Genomic DNA, 25,388 nt, shown 5'->3' on the forward strand with positions numbered 1-25,388 from the left:
AGTGACGATGAGATGCAAAGAAAGAACTGAAAGAGCAGGGATGATGAGAGTTTAAGTACTCTATGCAGGTTCCACTTCCAGTTATAATCCTATTTTTTAGCAATGGTTTACTGCTTTAATGATGATGAGGAGCTATAAAATAAAGTCAGGAGAATAGTTATGATGAGGATTCACGTACGCAACCCAGGTATCCTCCCCAAATATGATCCTGCTTAGCAACAGTTTAGCGCTTTGGTGATGATGAGCTAAAAGAGGAGTGATGATGAGAATTCACATATGTAATTAAGGTTTCATCTCTATTATATAATTAAATTAAAAAAAAACAAGTTTTTTAAAATGAAAGTAAGGAGCAACATTAAAACTTAAAACGAACAGAAATTACTCCGTATATGAAAGGGGCTTTTCCTCCTCAACGGCTCGCTCTTTACGCTAAAGTTTGACTCTTTCTCTTAACTCTATTTTTAAAACAGTAAGAAACTTTAGCGTAAAGAGCGGGGCGTTGAGGAGGAAAAGCCCCTTTCATATACGGAGTAATTTCTGTTCGTTTTAAGTTTTAATGTTGCTCCTTACTTTCATTTAAAAAAAAACTTATTTTTTTTATTTAATTTCTGGACGTTTTTGAATTAATGCATGTTTTGATCTTAGCTCTCCACACATAAATAATTAAAACGAAATTTGCATATTAATTAATTGCAATTAATCGGAAGATTTTGAGAAAAAAGGAGCGAAGGAGGAGGCCTAGTTGCCCTCCAATTTTTTGATTACTTAAAAAAGCAACTAGAACTTTTCATTTTTTACAAACGTTTTCATTGGTAAAAAATATACGTAACTTACGAATTAACTTACGTAACGAACTTCTATATTCGTATTTTTTTTTATTGCGTATATGAGGGGTTCAACCGTAGTCGATACCTCGCTCTTTACACTAAAGCTTAAATTTTGTCCCAATTCCTTAAGAATGATCTCTGAATCACAAAGGCCGTAGAATAAATAGTTAAAAATACTAAAAACACTTTAGCGTAAAGAGTGAGGTATAACGAGGAGGTAAACTCCTCATATGTGTAAAATTTTTTGTTCGTTTTAAGTTTTAATGCTGCTACTTACTTTCAGTAGAAAAAACTTTTCATATTTATTTTTTCATTGTTTTTTCAAATAATGCTAGAAAATCCTGCCCCCTCTTCATTGAAATTCTCTTCCCCCATGAGACGTTTCTCCATGGAAATATCCTCCCACGTACCCCCCCCCCCAAACCAAAAAATCCCCCTGAAAACGTCTGTACATTTCCCAGTAACCATTACTATATGTAAACACAGGTCAAAGTTTGTAACTTGCAGCCCCTCCCACGGGGACTGCGGGGGAGTAAGTGTCCCTAAAGCCATAGTTATTAGGTTTTTCGAATATGGTGAATAAAATGGCTATCTTATAATTTTGATCCGGTGACTTTTGGGAAAAAATGAGCGTGGGAGGGGGCCTAGGTGCCCTCCAATATTTTGGTCACTTAAAAAGGGCACTAGAACTATTAATTTCCGTTAGAATGAGCAGTCCCACGACATTCTAGGGCAACTCGGTCGACACGATCACCCCTGGAAAAAAAAAAAAAAAAAAAATGAAAAACAAATAAACACGCATCCGTGATCTGTCTTCTGGCAAAAAATACGAAATTCCACATTTTTGTAGATAGCAGCTTGAAACTTCTATAATAAGGTTCTCTGATACGCTGAATCTGATGGTGTGATTTTCGTTAAGATTGTATGACTTTTAGGGGGTGTTTCCCCCTATTTTCTAAAATGAGGCAAATTTTCTCAGGCTTTTAACTTTTGATGGGTATAACTAATCTTGATGAAACTTACATAAAAATCAGCATTAAAATGCGATTCTTTTGATGTAACTACTGGTATCAAAATTCCGTTTTTTAGAGTTTCGGTTACTACAATTCGTTACCACGAACTGTTTGATCCTTTTTAGCAGTGGTTTAGCACTTTAATTATGTTGAGGAGCTGAAAGAGGAGTAATGACGAGAATTCACTTACGTAATTGACGAAAAGGAGAGGTGGCAAAGTAGAGCCAAAATGCATTTTTCAGAGGTAAACAATACATCCTTTTTATTTATTTTAATGTTTTTTTTAACCAATCAGAGGTTACTTTCCAAATGATCCTCGTACACCTAGGAATTATTTTAATTTTAAATTGTGATTTAACCGTTTAATTTTTAATTGTGATTAATTGTGGTTTTAATTGTGATTAACGGCTAAATCAAAGTAATAAAGAGACTTCATGAATCTAAATTCAGCAGTAAGGTTGATCGGAACATTCACCTGATTTTAGGGACTTGTGGATCAGTCCTGCTCTTAGGAAGGGTAGGGAATCTACGAAAAGGGCTCTTCTGGGCAGCAACCTTCCTGAATATGAGACATTCACACTGATCTTGGAGGAGAAGGCAGCAAACCAGGGGCTATACAACTTATGGAGGTAAGCCAATTTAACTATGAAAATTTAACTATAGAAACTATAAAAAGGGCTTTTCTGGGCAGCAACCTTCCTGAATATGAGACATTCACACTGATCTTGGGGGAAAAGGCAGCAGACAAGGGGCTATACAACTTATGGAGGTAAGCCAATTTAACTATGAAAATTTAACTATAGAAACAATGAAAAGAACTTTTCTGGGCAGCAACTTTCCAGAATATGAGGCATTCACACTGATCTTGGGGGAAAAGGCAGCAAACCAGGGGCTATACAACTTATGGAGGCAAGCCAATTTAACTATAGAAACAATGAAAAGAACTTTTCTGGGCAGCAACTTTCCAGAATATGAGGCATTCACACAGATCATGGGGGAGAAGGCAGCGGACTAGAGGCTATACAACTTATAGAGGTAAGCCAATTTAACATGTCTACGTGAAGTCAAGATATAGTTTTTGCAATAAAAATTCTTTAAATTCCAGTCACATGGTACGACCCATAAGCCAATCATTATCAATGATAATTAATTATTGGTAAGCGTTTTGATTTCCAAAGATAAACTCACAAAAAGATTTGATCAATTCTTATTATTGCAAGTAGTGCACGATTAAAATGTTAGCAATTAGGAACAAATTATTATGAAAATATATATATTTACTGTTATCCGATATTTTAGAATAGGATGAAGATAATAACAAATAATTAACAAACATAAATAACAGTTGACTTGCAGAACACATTTTTAATTAAATTAATCATAAATTTTAACTGATAATACCCAAATATTCCTCAGAAACCCTCAAAATTATTAAAAGCAACATTGCTTATAATAAAAAAAGAAAGAAAAAAAACATTTCTTACCTTCCACTATTTTCTTTATTGCTGGAATTTAATAGCTGAGGTGCACTTTTGGCTTCTCTTTTTAAAGCTTTTTTGTTAAGTCTCTTCAACGATATCAAACTGCTCTTGAATTTTGGTTCTGCAGCCTTCTCTTCAAGCTGTACATCAGGCTTGGGCAACAGACTTTTAGCAGTATCTGAAAGTTGAGTAAGGGACTGCACCCACAATTTCCGATTAGATTCATTCCCAGTAAAGAGAACCAATTTCTCATTTGTCGTTACTACGCAGAACATGTATTTCACTGAAACCAAAAAATTAGTCTTACACCGGGTTCAAACGGTACCAAACGATTAGTCTTACACCGGGTTTAAACGGTACCAAAAAATTAGTCTTACACCGGGTTCAAACGGTACCAAAAAATTAGTCTTACACCGGGTTCAAACGGTACCAAAAAATTAGTCTTACACCGGGTTCAAACGGTACCAAACAATTAGTCTTACACCGGGTTCAAACGGTACCAAACAATTAGTCTTACACCGGGTTCAAACGGTACCAAAAAATTAGTCTTACACCGGGTTCAAACGGTACCAAAAAATTAGTCTTACACCGGGTTCAAACGGTACCAAAAAATTAGTCTTACACCGGGTTCAAACGGTACCAAAAAATTAGTCTTACACCGGGTTCAGACGGTACCAAAAAATTAGTCTTACACCGGGTTCAGACGGTACCAAAAAATTAGTCTTACACCGGGTTCAAAAGGTACAAAAAAATTAGTCTTACACCGGGTTCAAACGGTACCAAACAATTAGTCTTACACCGGGTTCAAACGGTACCAAACAATTAGTCTTACACCGGGTTCAAACGGCTGCTTTTTGATTGGACGCAAAATGCTTCACGAACAATAGAAGCAACAAAAAAAGCAAACTGTTCGTACCAAATCCTTTAATTATATTCGTTACTGACATGGGATATTACAAGCTCTTTTTACTATTTTTAAGTACCATGAACAGTGACAATGGGACGCAATTTTTGGAAAGTGGCTAAGAAGAAAATTACACAACCATATATATCTTAAATGAAGAATTTCATAATCCAGTTTTAAATAGAAAAAGACTTCATTAGCAGTTATGCAGTTTTTTGGTAGTAGTGGGTGCCAAATCTAAAAAAACCCAAACGTGGGTTAAAAATGAGCTAAAAAACGAAACAGCTTAAGATGGTGTAACTTTCTTATGAAGGAAAAGATGTCTTTGGGAATCAACAGATAGATAATGTTTGAATTTTTACGAACGAAAAGCGTTATTAAATTTAACTAATTAGTTTTCTAAATTTCATTTCACGATTCAATGTGGCAACATTGTCAAAAATATGGTTTATAAACTTCAGTTTCGAAACATCAAAAAAAAACCTTAGAAAATCGTGGTTTTCAGGAATGAAGACTTGAAACTGGAGCTGAGTTGGGCAAATATGTTTTATTTTGACATTTTTGGTACTATAAGGCTTTGTTTTCATGTGCACCTAGATGAACAGATCAGTGTCTAGACAGACATACAACATCATTTAGATCAAAACTGGATCAATCAGAAATGCTTCTAAAAAATCAAAACAAAATATGATTGGTCAAAAATGATTTTACCTAGACCTGAATGTCTAGCTAAGAACGCGTGTGAATTCAGCTTGACAGATGCATTTTTCAACAGATCAGTTGAAATTTATCTTCAGAACCGCTGAACGGTCACGACACGTGAACATGCGACAACAAACTGGCGAAATTTAATGCAAATGTCTGGAGCGACATACTTTTTATAGTGCTTGAAAGCTGAAGAAAGGACAACAGCCACAATTTCTGAATTGATTCATTCCAAATCAAAAGCGCTAATTTCTAATTTAATATTTGGAAACAGAGTACATACTTCAGTCGAACTAAAGACATTATCCTAGTCTCACACAGCTTATATTCATCCTAGTCTCACACAGCTATATTTTTCTACTTGATTAATTAGGCTAAGTAACTTCGAAAGTATAACAGTTCAGAATAGGGATGAAACCTTTTAATCGACAGTGAACAGATATAAAAATTTTTAACTGGATATTTCGAACACATATACAGTGTTCATCATCAGCAGTAAAACTCTGCTGATATAGTGTTCAGTTTTACTGCTGATGATGAAAACTGTATATGTGTTCGAACTATCCAGTTAAATAATTTTATATCTATTCACTGTCAATAAAAAGGTTTCATCCCTATTTTGAATTGTTTTACTTTCGTCATGGAAAGGCAGTGTGGTCTTCGAAGTTATCGAAGCCTAAGATCCAGCAGACATCATTCTCTTGAATGGAAGCACTTTTCAACCGCTAAGTAGAAATACTACAAATCAGCGGCTGTACCTTTATGACTGCTGAACTTGAAAAAAAAAAAAAAAAAAAAAAAAAAAAAAAAAAAAAAAAAAAAAAAAAAAAAAAAAAAAAACTACAGGAAAAGGCAGCAGTATAAACCTACGGTTAGGATTTCTTGTCTTCATGCAATAATAAAAAATCTTCGTAATGGTTCTACTGTAGTTGAGATTAAGCTGTACCACAAATCTAAGTTTATCTACATTTATTTTATATTTCGTCCATGGATTAAAGGCCCTCATTGACTACAAAGATCTTCGTAACAGCTCTGCTATAGTTAAGATTAAGCTGTACCACAAATCCTTAGCCCCTGGCCCTGTATTGTCAAGGAAAGCTCAATCCACTGTTCCATGTCAGTGGAACAGATACCAATCTATCAAGTTATTATCTTATACCTATAATCTTATATTTAATATCTTTATCTATAAATCCTATAATTATTTATAATCATTACCTACATTACTTTGCATGTTTTTTTCTTGTTTTTCTTCAATATGCGTTCTTTTCGATTTTCAAAAAAGACTCAAACGCTGTTTTCTCCATAGTTATAGCCTATATACAGCTACTTCTTCTGCATACATCCTACCTACATCTACGTCCTATATGCTGTTTTGTTACATCTGTTTTATCTATAAAGCTTATTACCTTATATCTATTATCTTATATTACTTTGTATGTTTTTTGTTTTTTCTTCAACATGCGTTCTTTTCGATTTCAGAAACAGACTCAAACGCTGTTTTCTCCATACTTATAGCCTATATACATCTACTTCTTCTGCATACATCCCAGCTCCATCTGCATGTACATCAACGTCCTAAATGTTACTAAATCGAGTTTGCTTTCGAAACAGTTCTCATTATTTGGATTTACAGCAGGTATTCCGATTTTGATTTACGAAGCAGTGTTATTCTTACCAAATTTCATAAGGGGGGGGGGATATTTTTGGGAAAAGAGGGCAATAGTCAAGAACTTTTCTGAAAAGGGAAGCGAATATTTTCTAAAATAGGAAGCGAATGGAATTGTAATACTTTCTAGAATATTTCAACCGTTTCAAATATAAATTTCAAGAATTTAAAAATCTTACATAAGAGGGAGGGACTGTGGTATTTTGACCAATGGTGTCCCATTATGTCCATACAATCTAAATGAAGGCCCAAGTACCAAATACAAACCAGTTTTCTTTAACTAAATCTGAATATACTATTTAAAATGTTAGCTTACCACTAGTATTTCCAGAGAGAAAGTGTCCATTTCTACCTTCCTTCTCACCCATAGTTGTCACAGAAATTTCTTCAATCGGGATAGGTGGTGTTTGCACTAAGTATTGAGCTTTTACTGAATTGTTCTGCGTCACTGGTCGGGATACTACCAAACACGTGTCAAACAAAAAACATTGTAGTTTCTAGAAAAAAATAGAACAAATTAGCAAATATAAAGAATAAATGTCTAATTTTCCGCAGGAGCATAATTTACTATGGGGCAGAAGGGGGACGACTTCCCCCCTCCAAACCCAAGTTTATCCCCCCCAACCTCATTTTGTCCCTTAGCTGAAATTTAGTTTCTGCAAAAAATCTTGTCAAAAGTAAGATGGGCCTGCATAATTCAACTATCCAGAGGAACAAGTCAGTTTTCTTTAATATATCTTTGCCTTTATAGTAACATATGGATCATTTTTCAGTTTTCACTGTCATTTTCACTTGATTTGGGAAAATTGGCTCCAACTTTGCACCCCCCCCCACGCCATGGTTTAGACAAATTACGCCACTGATTTCCCACAACTGACCTACTAATGGGCCACCCCCACACTGAATATCTCAGACCGAATATCTTCAGAGCTGTAATTCGCATTTGCTTGGGTCTGAATATTTTCGCCAATTTCTCCAAGCGAATCACGGAATATTCAGTCTGCACCAACAAACTAGCATATATCTATCATATTTCAATTCTGCGGAAATGAACCTCAAATAAATCATTTCTTCAGTAACTTTAAAGTAGGAAGTTTGCGAAGAATACTATCGGACAAATTTATATGTGTAATTCCTTGGACAAAAGAGGACCTGAATTGAGAAGAAAAAACGGCAAAAAAAAATGCTGATTTTCCCGAAAATAGGTCTTGGAGAAGAGCAGAAAAATAAACTTTTATTCTGAATAGGCTTAATCTTAAAGTTGTGAGTCCCTAGGCCAAAGCGAACCTACTGCACAACAACAATTTTAGTTCGGAACGTTTTGTACGACTGACTTGAAACTTATATTCTTAAGTTGTTGGGTCATAGTACATAACAAAAAAAAATTCAGAAGAAAACTGAGATCTCCAAAAAAGAGAGCAAGGAAAAAGGTAAAAATATTTTTTTAGCTGCTGTCTGGGCCCCTTAAACATTGGACTAAAAAAACTTTTTGTTTTGATTGGTTTGAAACTTTTAAGAATCGTAGCCTGTACTAAGGGGACCGAACCATTTTTGGGGAGGAAAAAAGGTGTTAGGGGACCCGGAAGTGGGTGAAAAAACTTATTGTTCCAAATCAGTTCAAAACTTGCAGCCGTAAGTCCAAGGGTTGAGGGAATTTAATTTAAAAAGGATTAGGAACACAATGCCCACAAAAAATGGAACCAAAAACTGCCAAACCTTTTTTATGATTTGTCACTGAAGTCCTTGGATCAAGAGGACCTTAATGCAGAAGAAAAAACAAGAAAAATGTTAGTTTGTTCCAGAAAAAGGCCAAAATGTTTTTTTTTTCGGAACGGCTTGAAACCTGCAAAAAAAAAAAAAAAAAAAAAAAAAAAAAAAAAAGGCCACCAAGATTTTATTTCTTTTTTTATTAGCTTGAAATCCATGGGATTTCTTGGGTCAAAGCTTGAAATCAACCCAAGATCTAGGGTCAAAGATACCTCAATTTGCGGGAAAAAAATAATCATGTAAGAATCTTTGATTCTCTTAAGGGCCGTTTCCTAGCTAAGGGTTCCATAGATATTCGATTGAAGAAGAAAGGGCATTCAGGGCCCAGAATAGGCCAAAACTCTTGTTACTCATGATCAGTTTAAAACTTGCTGACGTTAGTCTCGTGCGGAAAGGAGCTTCATATAAAAGAAAGATTTCAAGGACATGGCACCCCAAACTTTTTTTTCGGATCAACTCAAAACTTACACCCCCAGGTCCTTGAGCTAAGTGGAGTAAAACGTAAAGGAGAGAATAAAAAAATAATACTATTTTCCCTGAAACGGTCATGAAAACTTTGATCAAGATGGCAAACTTGAAAAAAAAATTACGCTTCCAAACCCCTTTTTTCTTCAAAGTCTAATGAAAATTTTGACATAGCCATTTTGTTCTGCATAGTTGAAAGGTTCAATAACTCTTCCTTTGGGGATAATATGACCTCTCACAGCCCCTGAGGAAAGGGCTATAATTAAAAAAATTACCCATTGTTTACGTATTATATTTTTCAGTGATGATGGAATTGTTTGAAGGGAATTTTGTGGGGAAGGAGGCTTTTATTACGTGGGAAGAACTTTCCAAGGAGTCACCCGTGACGGGAGGGAGTTTTTATGAAACTCCCTCCCTAAATCAGGTAAACCTGATTTACCGGCATTATTTGGCAAACAATTGAAAATTAAATAATAAAAAACAGTTTTTTTCAACTAAAGGCAAGGAGGAACCCGATTTGGATTTGATCATTCATTTTAATTTACGTTTGTTCTGAGCTTTATTTATATCTAGCCATTGTACGGATCAGTATTTTTTTTTTTTTTTTAACTGTTATAATTACTATATTTTTTTTTAGGAAATAGTGTTTTTAACATTATTTTGTGTTCGCTTTTTAATTAGCACAGTAATATAATTGGTTAATAGTAGGAATTTGGGCAAATTTTAAATATTCAGTGAAAATGTTCAATCAGCGGTAGTTATTTGCAGTAACTGGAAGTTTTTTTTTTTACTGAAAGCTTTCATGTGGATATAGAAGAAATTTTAACTATATGAATTCAACTGTTATAATTACTATATTTTTTTTATGAAAATGTGTTTTAACATTATTTTGTGTTCGCTTTTTAATTAGCACAGTAATATAATTGATTAACAGTAGGAATATTTTTAATATTGAAATAGAATTTAAAAATTTGGCAAAGTTTAAAGATTCAGTGAAAATGTTCAACCAGCGGTAGTTTTGTGCAGTAACGAGAAAAAAAAATTACTGAAAGCTTTCATGTGGATATAGAAGAAATTTTAACTATATGAATTCAACTGTTATAATTACTATATTTTTTTTTTATGAAAATGTGTTTTAACATTACTTTGTGTTCGCTTTTTAATTGGCACAGTAATATAATTGGTTAACAGTAGGAATATTTTTAATGTTGAAATAAAATTTAAAAATTTGGGCAAAGTTTAAATATACAGTGAAAAGGTTCAATCAGCGGCAGTTTTGTGCAGTAACCAAAAGTTTTTTGTTTTTTTTGTTTTTTTTTTACAGAAAGTTTTCATGTGGATATACAAGGAATTTTAACCATATAAATTTAACTGTTATAATTACTATATTTTTTAGGAAAATGTGTTTTTAACATTATTTTGTGTTCGCTTTTGAATTGGCACAGTAATATAATTGGTTAACAGTAGGAATATTTTTAATGTTGAAATAAAATTTAAAAATTCGGGCAAAGTTTAAATATACAGTGAAAAGGTTCGATCAGCTGCAGTTTTGTGCAGTAACCAAAAGTTGTTTTTTTTTTTTTGTTTTTTTTTTTTTTTACAGAAAGTTTTCATGTGGATATACAAGGAATTTTAACCATATAAATTTAACTGTTATAATTACTATATTTTTTAGGAAAATGTGTTTTAACATTATTTTGTGTTCGCTTTTTAATTGGCACAGTAATATAATTGGTTAACAGTAGGAATATTTTTAATGTTGAAATAAAATTTAAAAATTCGGGCAAAGTTTAAATATACAGTGAAAATGTTCTATCAGCGGTAGTTATTTGCAGTAACTGGAATTTTTTTTTCTTTACTGAAAGCTTTCATGTGGACATAGAAGAAATTTTAACTATATGAATTCAACTGTTACAATTACTATATTTTTTTATGAAAATGTGTTTTTAACATTAGTTTGTGTTCGCTTTTTAATTAGCACAGTAATATAATTGATTAACAGTAGGAATATTTTTAATGTTGAAATAAAATTTAAAAATTCGGGCAAAGTTTAAATATACAGTGAAAATGTTCAATCAGCGGTAGTTATTTGCAGTAACTACAAGTTGTTTTTTTTTACTGAAAGCTTTCATGTGGATATAGAAGGAATTTTAACTATATGAATTCAACTGTTACAATTACTATATTTTTTATGAAAATGTGTTTTTAACATTAGTTTGTGTTCGCTTTTGAATTGGCACAGTAATATAATTGGTTAAAGTTTAAATATACAGTGAAAAGGTATAAGTTGTTTTTTTTTACATAAAGTTTTCATTTGGATATAGAAGAAATTTTAACTATATGAATTCAACTGTTATAATTACTGTATTCTTTTTTTTTATGAAAATGTGTTTTAACATTACTTTGTGTTCGCTTTATCAGTACAACTACTTCAAATGCAACTTTCAGCTACTCGAAAAAAAAATGCTACCCAGCTACAGAGGTCATATATCAGTACAACTGCTTCCAATCTGCTTCCAATGCAACTTTCAGCTACTCGAAAAAAAAAAATGCTACCCAGCTACAGAGGTCATATATCAGTACAACTGCTTCCAATCTGCTTCCAATGCAACTTTCAGCTACTCGAAAAAAAAATACTACCCAGCTACAGAGGTCATATATCAGTACAACTGCTTCCAATCTGCTTCCAATGCAACTTTCAGCTACTCGAAAAAAAAATGCTAACCAGCTACAGAGGTCATATATCAGTACAACTGCTTCCAATCTGCTTCCAATGCAACTTTAAGCTACTCGAAAAAAAAAAAAAAATGCTACCCAGCTACAGAGGTCATATATCAGTACAACTGCTTCCAATGCAACTTTCAGCTACTCGAAAAAAAAATGCTACCCAGCTACAGAGGTCATATATCAGTACAACTGCTTCCAATCTGCTTCCAATGCAACTTTCAGCTACTCGAAAAAAAAATGCTACCCAGCTACAGAGGTCATATATCAGTACAACTGCTTCCAATCTGCTTCCAATGCAACTTTCAGCTACTCGAAAAAAAAATGCTACCCAGCTACAGAGGTCATATATCAGTACAACTGCTTCCAATCTGCTTCCAATGCAACTTTCAGCTACTCGAAAAAAAAATGCTACCCAGCTACAGAGGCCATATATCAGTACAACTGCTTCCAATGCAACTTTCAGCTACTCGAAAAAAAAATGCTACCCAGCTACAGAGGTCATATATCAGTTCAACTGCTTCCAATGCAACTTTCAGCTACTCGAAAAAAAAATGCTACCCAGCTACAGAGGTCATATATCAGTACAACCAAAATTGATTTCGAATTTTGAGTTAATTAAATTTTTCTCTCTTTCAATAAAACTAAGTTTCATGTACATACTATGTTGCTTTTTTTAGTAAATAAAACTTAGGACTCGGAGTGAAGAATAACTTCGTTTTACATTTTTGGCAACCTAAATCAATACAGCTTGAATTGTATTGATAGAGAATTTTATAGCTTACATTTAATCAAAGCAAATATAATGAATACTTCAAGAACAAGTAAAACTTGACCTCACTTGAAATATACTATCAGTTGGAAGAAGAGAAACACAGAAAAATATTTTTTTTCCTATTTTATTAAATTTCTTCGTCTTCATTAAGGTTTTTTGGGCCTTTCTACTGGGTTTTTTGGTTCTTTTTTGGACCATTTTATCAAATTTCTTCGTAAGTTTTTTTTGGGCCTTTCTACTACGAGCTATTCTAGTCAAGTAGTTAGCACTCCAGATTAGAAACCCAGACATCAGGGGTTCGAGTCCTGGTGTTACTAGTTATTTGGTTTGGAACAGGGGTCAATAGTGCGACCCGGTTAGCTCAGACAGAGTCTACCCAGCTCTGAATAGGTACCTGGAGAGATCTGGGGGAAAACATGGGAAGCGTCGGAATATTTATCCCCAGCCCCTCATAGCACTCCCGGCAGAAGGCATCAAATCAGGGGATCAATACCTGCACAGCGCAGACGATAGGTCTGCAAGCGAAGAAGTTTTTTTTCTACTTTTAACATCACTTATGTGTAACTACGCAAAACCGACGGGGAAATACCTATCTATTGTTGGTACTTATCTCATATACCCACCACATTCACGTTCTTGGTCTGACAGAACCATATTCTTTCTGTATTTTTACTCGTATTTTGAATTGATTAAGTTAGAAACCATTTAATATAACGCGTTCTGGGGGAATGTGCTGGGTATATGAGATAAGTACCCCATTGTTTTAAAATAAGCGTTCGGAAACGAATACACTTTTTGGCTCAGGGCCCAACACGTTCTTTTACACTGGGTTTCCTTTGGCCTAGGGACTTATGGTAGTAAGTTACAACCTGATCAAGATAATTCAGACAATTCGAACTGGACTTATTAGGAGTTTTAGAAACTCGTATCTCAGGGGTAAAAAGCATAAAATTAGGTGATATAGAATTTGTTTACTCAGGCAGGAAGGATGGGGTACATAGACAGGGAATAGGGGTCATAATGTATAAGGAAGCTGCCAAGTCTTGTTCAGGCTGGGAAGGTATTAATAATAGGATATTAATTGCTCATTTTATGACTAAAAAGTTCAGGGTATCAGTTATAGTAGTGCATTCCCCTGTTGAACCGACTGACAGAGATACTAGTAACGGTGTTTTTACTAGAAGATTTTAATCCCAGGTCGATAAAAATAGGGATAGATGGTATCCTACCCTAGGTAAACTTGATGTAGGAAAAGAAACAGTAATGGCTACAGACTTTTGAAATTTCGTAGGTATAACAATCTATTTATAAGCAATACAGTGTTTGGTCATAAAATGGCCCATAAGTTGACATGTTGGTGAGAAATCAAACGTTATTGATTATGTTATAGTAAACCAGAGACGGGCAGGATCAATGCAAGATACTAGGGTTAGGAGTGCTCTTATTAATGTTAAAAGTAAAGACCACCATCTAGAAGTGTCTACGGTTAATTTAAAGCTGAAATAACGGAAGGCTAACTACCTCTCGGGAAGTTACGATGTTGGTAGATTCCACAATGAGAATTTGAGATAACTAACCAGGAACAGTTGAATATTAAACTTGAGAGTTTGAAATGTGACAATGTGGAAGATGGTTGGAATAATTTAGAAAAACAATTTGTAAAGTTGCTGATGGTGTCTTAGGGAAGAAAGTCAAGACTACAGCTAAGAATATTAGTGAAAAGCTTTATGTTTAATAGAAAGGAGAGGGGGTTTGTACAAGAATTATCTGAGTGATAGATCAAAACAAAAGGAATGTATAGAAAGTGGAGAAAGCATTAATATATGAACGAAAAAGGTGTAAAGTGAAGGCCATGAATAAAATTACCGAGGATCTGGAAGATGCAGCTAGACGGTCTAATAGTAAAATATTATGCTGGTAGGTTAATAAATTGAGAGGGAGTAGTCAGTCTGGACTTGTCTCAGTAGGAATGGGGCCACAATTAGTGATAAGGAAAGAGTTAAAAAGAGATGGGCGGAACATTTTGAGAATGTGCTAAATCGAGATACAGCTGCAGGAAAAGATATAGAGGAAAATGAAAAAGTTTAGTATACCTTGGACGTGAAGAAAGATTTTTTTTGTGAGGAAGAATTAGCGACAGTACTAAAAGGATTAAAACATAATATAACTCCAGGTGCTGATAGTGTGGTAAATGTGTTTCTTAAATATGGTGGCTTTGAGGTTAGAAATAAGTTACAGAAGATTATTAATATGATTTTTGAAAAAGAGGAAGTAACGATTTTACGATTTTAGGAAAACCTTAATTAGAGCACTGTATGAGAAAGGTGATGAGAGTGAATCTCGTAATAAAACATAATATAACTCCAGGTTCTGATAGTGTGGTAAATGAGTTTCTTAAATATGGTGGCTTCGAGGTTAGAAATAAGTGACAGAAGATTATTAATATGATTTTTGAAAAAGAGGAATTACCTAACGATTTTAGGAAAACCTTAATTAGCCAACTGTTTAAGAAAAGTGATGAGAGTGAGTCTCGTAATTTTCGAGACATTAGTCTGGTCTCTGTAGGTAGCAAATTACTACTACTATTAATAATAATTCACTGCAGCACCAAGCCGCCTGAGGCCAACACAGCTACGCACGCTCCTCCTCCAACCTAATCTATTCAAGGCCTCCCTCTTTACACCCTTCCAGGAAGTTTCCATTTCCTTTAAATCTTTATTTATGACATCCTCCCAACCCAGATGAGGAGGAACTGCTTTCCGCGTAGCCCCTGACGGTTGGCCAAAAAGGACAATTTTCGGCAATCTGTCATCTTTGTTCCGCAGAACGTGGCCTAGCCATCTCAACGTTTCTTTCCTTATAGCCCTAGAAAGCGGGATTGGACCAAATTTTGCGTGCAACCTACTGTTTGAAATACGGTTAGTCTGCCGGGTACCTAGAACATTCCGTAGCAATTTCTCTGGAAAATATCTAGTAAATTTTTATCCACTTTTCGGAGCGCCCATGCTTCAGAGCCATATTTGACCACTGTCATCACTGTAGCCTCCAATATTCTAATCTTGGTTGGCAGGCTTATCTTCCTATTCTTCCAAACTTTTTTTAACTGTGAAAAAAAAAACCCTTAGCCATAGCTATTGGACATCTTCACTCTTACTCATCTTCACTCTCACTCTTCACTCTTAGATGTGTCGACGACATCTTCACTCTTAGAGGTGTGTCGACCCACGTTTTCACTCTTACATTGTTGAGAAGTGCCTTAGTTGTCAAACATCCTTGGTCCTCAGTTTTATAGATTGTGGGCAAGCGTTGGATTCTGTTGATAGAAAAGCTTTAGCAAAGGTTTTATCCTTGTATGGTATACCAGACAAATACATTAAAATGATTAGTGCTACGTACGAGAATAACCATGCTGCGGTTAAGGTAGGAAATGAGGTTAGCAGATGGTTTTGTATTTAATCAGGAGTTAAGCAGAATTGTGCTCTATCCCTCTTTATATGTCTCAAGGAGCACAGGAAAAGCAATGGGAGGCCACAGAATCAAATGAGGAGGAAAAACTCTCCAGGGCTTAGATTATGCCAATGATTTAACTATCCTAGATGAAAGTGTGAGCAAAACGAAAGAACTTTTAGAGATTTTGGGAGTTCAGGGTGCTAGAATAGGCTTGAAAAATAACGTTAAGAAGACTAAGTCACTAAGGCTAGCAAAAAGTAAAGCTGAAAAGCTGACGATGGGTAACTAAAAGATTGATTAGGTGGGCAGCATCACTTACCTTGGTAGTATTAGTAAAGATGGTGGGAGCAGTGAAGATGTTAAAAGTAGAATAGCCAAGGCTCCAGGTGTTCTTTCACAATTAAAAAAAGTTTGGAAGAATAGGAAGATGAGACTGCAAACCAAGATTAGAATTTTGGAAGGTACAGTGATGACTGTGGTCAAAAATGGCTCTGAGGCATGGGCGCTCCAAAAATTGGATGAAGATTTACAAGATGTTTTTTAGAGAAATCGCCTACGGATTGTTCTGGGTACCTGGCTGACTGACCGTATTTCCAACAGAAGGTAGAACGAAAAATGTTGTTCAATCTCGCTTTTTAGGGCTATAATGAAAGAAAAGTAGAGATGGCTAGGGCACATTCTGCAGAAGAAGGATGACAGATCGCCGAAGATTGTCCTTTTTGGCCAACTGTCTAGGGCTAAACGGGAAGCAGTTCATCCTCGTCTAGGATGGGAAGATGTCATAAAGAAAGATTTAAAGGACATGGGAACTTCCTGGGAGGATCTAAAGAGGGAGGCTTTAAATAGGTTGTGATGGAGGAGAAGCGTGCGTAGCTGTGTTGGCCTCAGAAGATTTGGTACTGCGATGAGTTGTTAATAGTAGTAGTTCCAGGTTGTAACTTTACATTAAATACGAATTCTACTTTAATTCGACATCTACCAGGAATGGTTGGGAAATAACTAAGGATTTATTAGACTTACAAGGACATAATTTTCAAGTCTATTGTTCACTGCGATAGTATTTTCAATACGTTTCAATCTGATAGTTATGCCGATGATGATAATGATGCAAGCTTACCTTACTAAATTTGCCCATAAACTATCCCCATTAGAAGTTACAACAAAACTAAATTCCAAGTTACTTTTCTTTCCTTCCAGTTATTACAAGAAAGCGGACTGGAACAAAAAAGTTAGTTTTCTATTTGTAAGTTATTTGTAAGAGCACATTTACATTTTGGGAGGATTAATATTCTTTCCAAGATAAAATGAAAAGGCAAATACAACCAGCAACCAATCAATAGCTCAAATCACATAACACAAGAAAGCTGTAGTTCAAGTGAAGATAAGACATAAGACATCTTCTTTTTCTTCTCTTACGCGTTAGAAAAATTTCGTAAATGTTAACTTTTTTTTCTTCCTCTTCATTCTACTACTAGTGATAGAATATTCAAAAATTCCAGAAGTCATCTAGCATAAGCCCATGAAACCATGGAATAAGGGCTTCCATGACCGTCATATGAGCATTTTGTGCCCATCCACGCACAAGATGGTCGGACGTTACCCGTGGTCGACTCACTAACAGGAACATCAATCCCAATGAAGCTCCGGCCCTCACCCAGAACAGATCTCTCTCTGGAAACGACTAACAGCGCTGACGTCTGGTTCCCTTTACGCTGGTGACGTTACCGAGCAAGAGCTTTGACTAAGTAAAGCAAGTCATAAGAGCATGGAGAGATTGCCAGCTAGACTTTTTTATGTATTCAAAAAAGGGGGGAAAGTCAACTGCAATTTTGCGCAGACAAATAAGCTGTTTGTATATTTTTAAAGACTGTTTTTTCCAGTATTACTTAACTTACCATGAGATAAAAACTTACCATTCCGTTGATATTCCTCAAAGGTCCTTCACAGACAATATTTGTGGCCATGTCTAACTTTTTCAAATCATCGGCTTTTAACTCAAAATCACCACTGAAATTAAGAGTCTCTTTTGCTGCATTACATCTTGCCAATCCGGTAATGTAGTTCACTCTTTCCAAAATTTCACCCAAATGTTTAAGAGAATTATTTATCAGATCCAAATCAGACTCGTTAGAGTACTTCACAATTTGCTTTATTAATAATGGGTACTTCACAAGCCGTCCTCGAGGGACGTCCAAAAAACTCCAAAGGTCCAAACGTCGGGAAAATGGCGAATCCAGACATCTTTGAAGAAAATCAGCGAATTTGGGGTCTTTCATCTTTTTTTCTTCAAGAACATACCGTGCTTTCAACTGGTTAGCACAGTACGGAAAATAAGCTCGCAGCTGAGGTGTCCAGTTAGACAAGCAATAACCAACACTACAAAACACATCATTTGAATCCTTTGTGGCTCTGAGATCATCAATTAATTCTTGATGGACGAGAATTATGTCTAATAAATCCCCAAAAATAGCTTTGGCGTCAGCCTGGGTAATAATACCCAAACTAAGTAAAGAGTCATGATATGTATGCATAATCATCCGCAAGTCATCAACGAGGTCAACTTCACCTTGATACAATTCAAAGATCGCTTCTTGTCTTTTTATTTCCCGAGAATCCAGCTGTAATAATAATTCTTGATTTACAGTATGACTCCATAGCCTTAGTGCTTTCTTAACAGGAGTACTGCGAGGAGCTAATTTATAAGGTGTAGTAGGCGGAGCTAATGACAGAAGACTAACACCAGACATGCGCCTCAAAGAAACAAGGCTTAGTCGACGTTTGCCACTTGGTGTAGCTGGTGGACTAATCTCACTACAGATACTATCATTACCAACACTGATGTCAAGGGTCAAATCTCTTCTTAATTTAGATGGCGTTGGTGGTTGACTGATTCTATCCGAAGCTGGAGACGTCCAAACTCCACTTATTGAGCGCTGAAAAAAAGAAGATCATTCAATGACTTATATTCTTCATTCTAACTGGGCAAATTTTTTCGTCTAAACATTGTGCTTATTCGATTTTCACCATACTTAAACCCTGGAGCTGTGAATTTACTTCTTCCAGGACTAGGGGATTTACTGAATGCTACAACACTAAGGCCAAAACAACAGAATTTAGTATAATTAATTAAATATTTCAGGAGGGCGGTCTTCAAAGGAATGTAAAAGAACCCTCTGGTTGACAGGTCCAATGGTTCTTGAAGTGAGGAACAAAAGAGTTTTAGGAGCAGGGGGCTAATTCACAAGACCGTAGGGGGAGGGGTTGTCAGTATCCTTTCCACTTTTTTAACGAAGGTACAGAAAGGGGGTTTTGAAAATGTGGGGAGACGCTCTTTACAAAATATTTTATAAATCCAAGAAAATAGTAATTAATTGTCCCCCATCTAACTAGTTATACTAAATCTAGTTGTTGAGTTCGGCCATAAATAGCAGGTTCAAGCTAGATAAGAAATCATAGAAAACTATATGTGATAAAGATGGATAAGGGAAAATTGATAAAAAGTGTCTGAAAATATAAGTAATTTATTCAAAGAAGCAGAAAACGGCATAAAAACAGAAACACTGTCATGAAAGCTTGAGAGAAAATATCTAATGAAATGGGCACAGAAGTAAGATAGGATATAAGCTAGCTTGTATAGAATAAAAAGTACTTTAAAACGTCTTTTTTTAATGTCACTTTTTTGTATAATAACTCATGTCCCGTTAACCTGAATCCCTAGTTAGGATAAGTAGACATCGTATTGTATTAACGACGTTTCTTAAAATAAAAGAGAGTTTTTATACAAAAACAAATAAAAAAGAAATATAGGAAGTTGTTGTTTTTTGTTTTGTTTTTTTAATTGGGATTTTAAATGAGTAGTTATAGGTTAGAAAATTTTGGATAGTGAAATAAAATGTAAGAAAACGATGTGAGAAATATGTGAATGCAACAAATTTATTTTCTAAAAATAAAAAGGAAGAGGAATGGAGTTACATCCAGAACGTCTCAGTATGGGCAAAACACTTTATAAAATCCTTATATAAGGATTTTGTGTATTTTTTTATATTATTGTCTTTTATTTAAAAAGAAATAAAAAAACGACGCTTCTTGGCTCCTGCGTCGGGACTAACTGTGTTGCTACGGCTGGGGTCAAACTCCCATATTACCTTCTTGCCTATTAAAAAAAGAACTTGGCGAAAAAACCACACTTCTTGGCTACTAAGGATCCTGCATCGGCACTAACTGTTTGCTAAAGCTGGGTTCGAACTACAAGTCCCACATTACCTTCTTAGCTACTAAAAAAAAACTTGAAAAAAACGTCGCTTCTTGGCTACTAAGGATCCTGCGTTGGCACTAACTGTGTTGCTACATCTGGGTTCGCACTCTGAGTCCCACATTACCTTCTGGGCTACTAAAAAATAACTTGGCAAAGCACCCTTCTTGGCAACTAAGGATCATGCGTCGGCACTAACTGTGTTGCGACAGCTGGATTCGGACTCTGAGTCCCACATTACCTTCTTGGCTGCTTAAAAAAACTTAGCAAAAAACGACACTTCTTGGCTACAAAGGATCCTGCGTCGGCACTAACTGTGCTGCTACAGCTGGGTTCGAACTATGAGTGCCACATTACCTTCTTGGCTACTAAAAGAATAATTTCCAAAAAAATCGACGCTTCTTGGCTACTAAGGATCATGCGTCGACACAAACTGTGTTGCGACAGCTGGATTCGAAGTCTGAGTCTCAAATTACCTTCTCGGCTACTTAAAAAACTAGGCAAAAAGAAAGACGCTTTTTGGCTACTAAGGATCCTTTTTTAATTCAGAATCTTGGGAGCTTTTTTCATGATACTAATAAGGGTAGCTTCAGACTTGTTTAAGTCTATTTTCGGTTTCAGCATGCCAATTAGCTGCAGCCTTTGATTTTACCATGAGGCATCATTCAGATGTTGATTGCTTTAGTTTGGAAATTTTACCCAATTCTTTGGGACATGATTTGTCAACAAAGGCTTAACAATCAGTTCGTTGTGCCATGTTTTTGGGATGATTTTTAAGAACACAGGCACATGTTGAAACTATGGCAGGTTTTTGAGGCTGCTGCTAAGAGGAATCAATTACGGTTATGCTATTTTTGACTCATAAATTCCACTAATCACATAATAAATCATAATCACATAATAAATCATAATCACATATCACTAATCACATAATGAATTATAATCACATATCACTAATCACATAATACATTATAATCACATATCACATATCACTAATCACATAATAAATTCCACTAATCGCACAATCACTAACGTGATTGTGCAAGCAAGTTCCATGATGGGTTAAGCTCTAAGTTCTTTGATATTTCTCCTTTGCCAAACCAGTAATTCACAATCAAAACTATTCATATTTCAAGCATTAATTACAGCCAGAAACGGTCAAAAAATTGTTCTCAGGTAAATCTTGGTGACACTGGTAAGTTATTCAATTAAATAAAAAAAACTAGTCCTTTAACTACAATCAATCAGCTGGATTTCCACAAGACAAGACAATAAGGCAGCAAATGTCACTACATAAGATGAGCCAATTACATCTGAAAAACTTGTTCTTCACAGTTCAAAGACCAAAAAAAGGCTCTTGGTAACAAATATATGTTAGCATATCTTGTGACCTAGGATGCTTTAGCAATATTTTCTTGGAAGTTGGGCCTGCAAATGGCCTGTTACATGTAATTTACATCCTTCCTCCCCCAGGACTTAGGTCACTGTATACCTATTAAGGTTAACAGAACTTACCTGCAATGCAGTGCTAGCTTTTCTGATTGGTCTGATAGGTGATGCTAAAATGTTAGCAAATGATGTAACTTTGGCCAGACATCTTTTCCTTTTGATTGATCCCCCCTTTTCCGAACTATCCTCTGCATATGAATGGAGACTGATTGAATCGCTATCTTTAACCTTCCGCTTCTTCTGAAAGATATAAATAAATTTGACAACAGTTTGTTACCTTAAAGTAGTGTTTAGATACGTGACTCAGTTTCAGATCATGTTTAAAAGTTTGGCATTGTTGATCTTTTGGCCAACCAGATTCATGGGTTAATTGAAATATCAACTAAATACATTCACGATTACAATATTCCAAGATTCGGCCCAAGACTGCGTTCATCAGATGAACAACGTTTAGGAAGAAATGAAATGAAAATGCATAATAAAAAATATTTTATCAAGATGGATGGGTTTCTTTTCAGTTCAAATTAACTTTCTTTTTTTAAAGAAACATATTTGTCTATTTCCCTGTCAGTTAGTGTCAACCACCCTTTTCAATTAAAGTTACAATAAAGACGTAAGAGCTCCCTGCTAAAAGGTATGATTTAGTTGGTCAAGTTTTTGCTGTATTTTCTTTGGCGAATCACATTATCCCTAGAACATATGTCAGAGGGAAGCCAAATAAACCTCCTTTTTTATTTCTCAGTGTTATCAGTCAGTGTTTTATTTGTCAGTGTCTCAGTGTTAACTGAGCCTTCGTTCTGTTCAACCCCGTGCAATTCAGCCCTCTTTTTAACTCAATCCCATTTAACAAAACCCTCATGCAAATCATCCGTGGTATTTCAAATAATCAAACAAGTTGATTTCTTTAGCCTTCATCTTACCCTGCCATGAAATTATCACAACCCCTCCCCCATCCCCACAAACAAGAAACCAGAAATTAAAAGCAATAAAATATAAAAATTAATCCTATAGGATATTCTACCTGTATTTTGGAATATAGATAAAATATTCCAGAATCCCTTCTTTTCTTCATTATCGTCATTTATTGTATCATTTATTGTCAGAGGGAAGCCAAATAAAGAGGGAAGTGTAGAATTCTGAGCCAGTAAAATGAAGGTAGATCCTGACTGGTTCTTTTGTATAGAATTCTAAGCCAGTAAAAATAGCAAAAAGCTTTTGAGTCACAAAAGTTTTTACAAGTAAATTTTCTGATTCTCTTTGATTGAGATATACTGTGCTATGGCTTCATATAAGGTATAACTTAGCACTTAACAGCTTAGCACCTTAACTTAGCAACTTAGCACCTTAAATTTGAATCTTCAACATTGTGAATTATGTTCTCCCTGTCAATAAAGCTTTTTCTTTTCATGGTTGAAAACTAAGTATTGACTGAAAGGAATTCTGACAAACAGGAGCTTTGGTCAAAGTTGGTATTACCTGAACAATTTTTTGGGTCATGAAACTATTGTTGATAGATGCATTGACTTTTTGAACATCTTTTATCTCTTTTGAATGGGATGGCGCTGTGAGCGCTATAAATAGCTGACCCTTGTCATCCCAGTTTTTGTGCTGTTTTTCTCAAGTTTCCTGCAGTGATGGTGTAAGTGATGAAGACTTAGTGTTCCTGACTTTGCTTAGAGATATTTCATACAAATTAAATACTAGATCTATTTACTTGAGCCTTATTTACCTTGCTAGGTGGTAGCGCCATCTATATACAACATCCATACATTAACCTAGATGGCGCTTGCACCGTAGACCATCTGGAAAGTTTAGCTCTATTTATGTGAGATCAAATCAAACACCCTAAGAAATTCATATACTGCTGAATGCAGTTGCTCACAGACTAATAATCGGTGTGATGACCAACCAAGCAGGTATCAGCAGTTTGATGAAAACGCTCATTTAAAATTAGACCCTATCCATTTTCACCATTAGCGCCATCCACTTCATCCGTTTAAACGAACTTGGACTGCTGAAGGCCCCACCAGGACCCGTTACTCTGTACGGTCAGAAAAGAAGAAGGCGGCGCGGGAAAAGAGCTGGAATACGAATTAAAATTAGACAAAGAGAACCGAGTAACGTATCCGCTCTACGTGACACCCACGCCAATGTAGGCAGACCGACGGAATCTAGTCTCACAGACTTACCCGTAATCGAACGCTTCGACAGTTTGCCCGTTAACGACTATGCCAATGAGCCGCCTCCTATCCTAAGACCTGTTACTTTCAACGCTCGTCGTGGCCTTCCTAACTTCCTCGTTTGCAACACTAGATCGCTGTGCAACAAAACAGAAGATTTTGAAGCTGTTATTCGCCAGAACAACATTGCCATAGCAGCCGTTACTGAAACATGGAACCTCGATGAAAATACTGGTCGTGTGGCTGAATACTCTGTGTTCTTGAACACTCGCTCTAATCGTGGTCTATCGAAACTTGGGGGCGGTGTTGGTCTGTTTGTAAGAGAAGATATACCCTGTAAACTCCTTTCTGATCTCGCTAATCCGGACCATGAAGTAATCTGGGCGATGTGCAGGCCGACTTACTTGCCCCGCTTATACTCGTTCATAATTGTGGCATCAGTATATTACCCAGAAAGTGCAAAGAATCGCCGAGACCTTGTCTCTTACTTGCAAAAGACTGTTGATGTGCTTCGGATCCACTATAGTAATCCTGCTTTTATCATAGCAGGCGACTTCAACCAGACGAAAAAAGGCTGGCTTTCATCCAGTCTATCCCTTAAACAAGTGGTTCACATGCCTACTCACGTCTCAGGCAGCATTCTGGATCTCATTCTTACGAACTGTGAGTCCCACTACTGTAATCCTGTTTCTCTCGGACCAGTGGCCAAGTCCGACCATTTTGCTATTCTGTGGAAAGCCCACAGTTCATTGCCCAAGCCTAAACTAAGCCGCGTGGTTACCCGCCCGCTGACGGACTCTGCCATTCGAGCCTATGGTCAGTGGATAGGCAATTATGATTTCCCAGAAGTTGACGGAGATTCAAGCATCCACAAAAAGACTAAAAGATTCAGTGACATTCTGTACTCCAAATACACCGAAATCTTCCCCACCAAGTCAGTTATCATTAGTGAGTTTGATAAGCCATGGATTACCCCTGCCATAAAGAAACTCATCCGTGAGAGATGCCACCTACATTCTATCGGTGATGTAGTAAACGCAAAGAAACTACGAAATTACACCGTCACTGTAATACGAAAGGCCAAACTTCAATATCTATGCGCGTCAGTAATCCAAAGAAATGGCATCAGTCTGTTCGAAAAATGTCGGGAAAATCCACTACCTCTAGTGTGAGAATATTGGACGATAGTGGCAAACTTCTCACTGCGACAGATGTGAACTCCTTCTTCACTGAAATCTGCACAACCCACCCTCCACCCACCGAGTCCCAAAAAGCCGATCTCTTGTACGGCTGCTCAGAAGAGGAAGTTATTGAAGTCACTGAAGAAGACGTCTTCAAAGAATTAATGAAAATTAAGCCCAACAGTGCATCCTATCCTTCGGAACTTCCTGTAAAACTTGTTCGTGAATACGCCCCCTTCATTGCCAAGCCATTATCCGTGTTGATTAACCTGTGTTTCATGCTTGGTATTTTCCCAGATATTTGGAAAAAGGCATATATCCGGGTTATTCCGAAATCGAGCCCCCCTAAAGCATGTGATGAATTGCGTCCTATCTCGATAACCCCCTGCCTGGCTAAAGTTACGGAAGCATTTGTACTCTGTCGATTGCTCGACCAAATCAGTTCCTCTATCAATAAGTACCAGTATGGTGGACTCCATGAGTGCAGTACTACAATTTATCTAGTGCGTATGTACGATTGTATGCTTACATGGCTGGATAAAGGTA

At 36.0% G+C, this 25,388-nt stretch overlaps 1 protein-coding gene across 1 annotated transcript in view; it reads right to left on the reverse strand.

Moving 5' to 3' along the window:
- LOC136041024 (rho guanine nucleotide exchange factor 3-like) overlaps positions 1-25,388 on the reverse strand; it is a gene marked incomplete in the record, with an annotated part of 42,331 nt that overhangs the window by 767 nt on the left and 16,176 nt on the right. The window contains 4 exon segments of the mRNA XM_065725540.1: positions 3,325-3,604; positions 6,916-7,096; positions 17,694-18,713; positions 21,548-21,721. Coding sequence (XP_065581612.1) covers positions 3,325-3,604; positions 6,916-7,096; positions 17,694-18,713; positions 21,548-21,721 — 1,655 coding nt within the window.

Source organism: Artemia franciscana, chromosome 21 (genome assembly GCF_032884065.1).
Source record: "Artemia franciscana chromosome 21, ASM3288406v1, whole genome shotgun sequence".
NCBI classification, from domain to species: Eukaryota; Metazoa; Arthropoda; class Branchiopoda; order Anostraca; family Artemiidae; genus Artemia; species Artemia franciscana.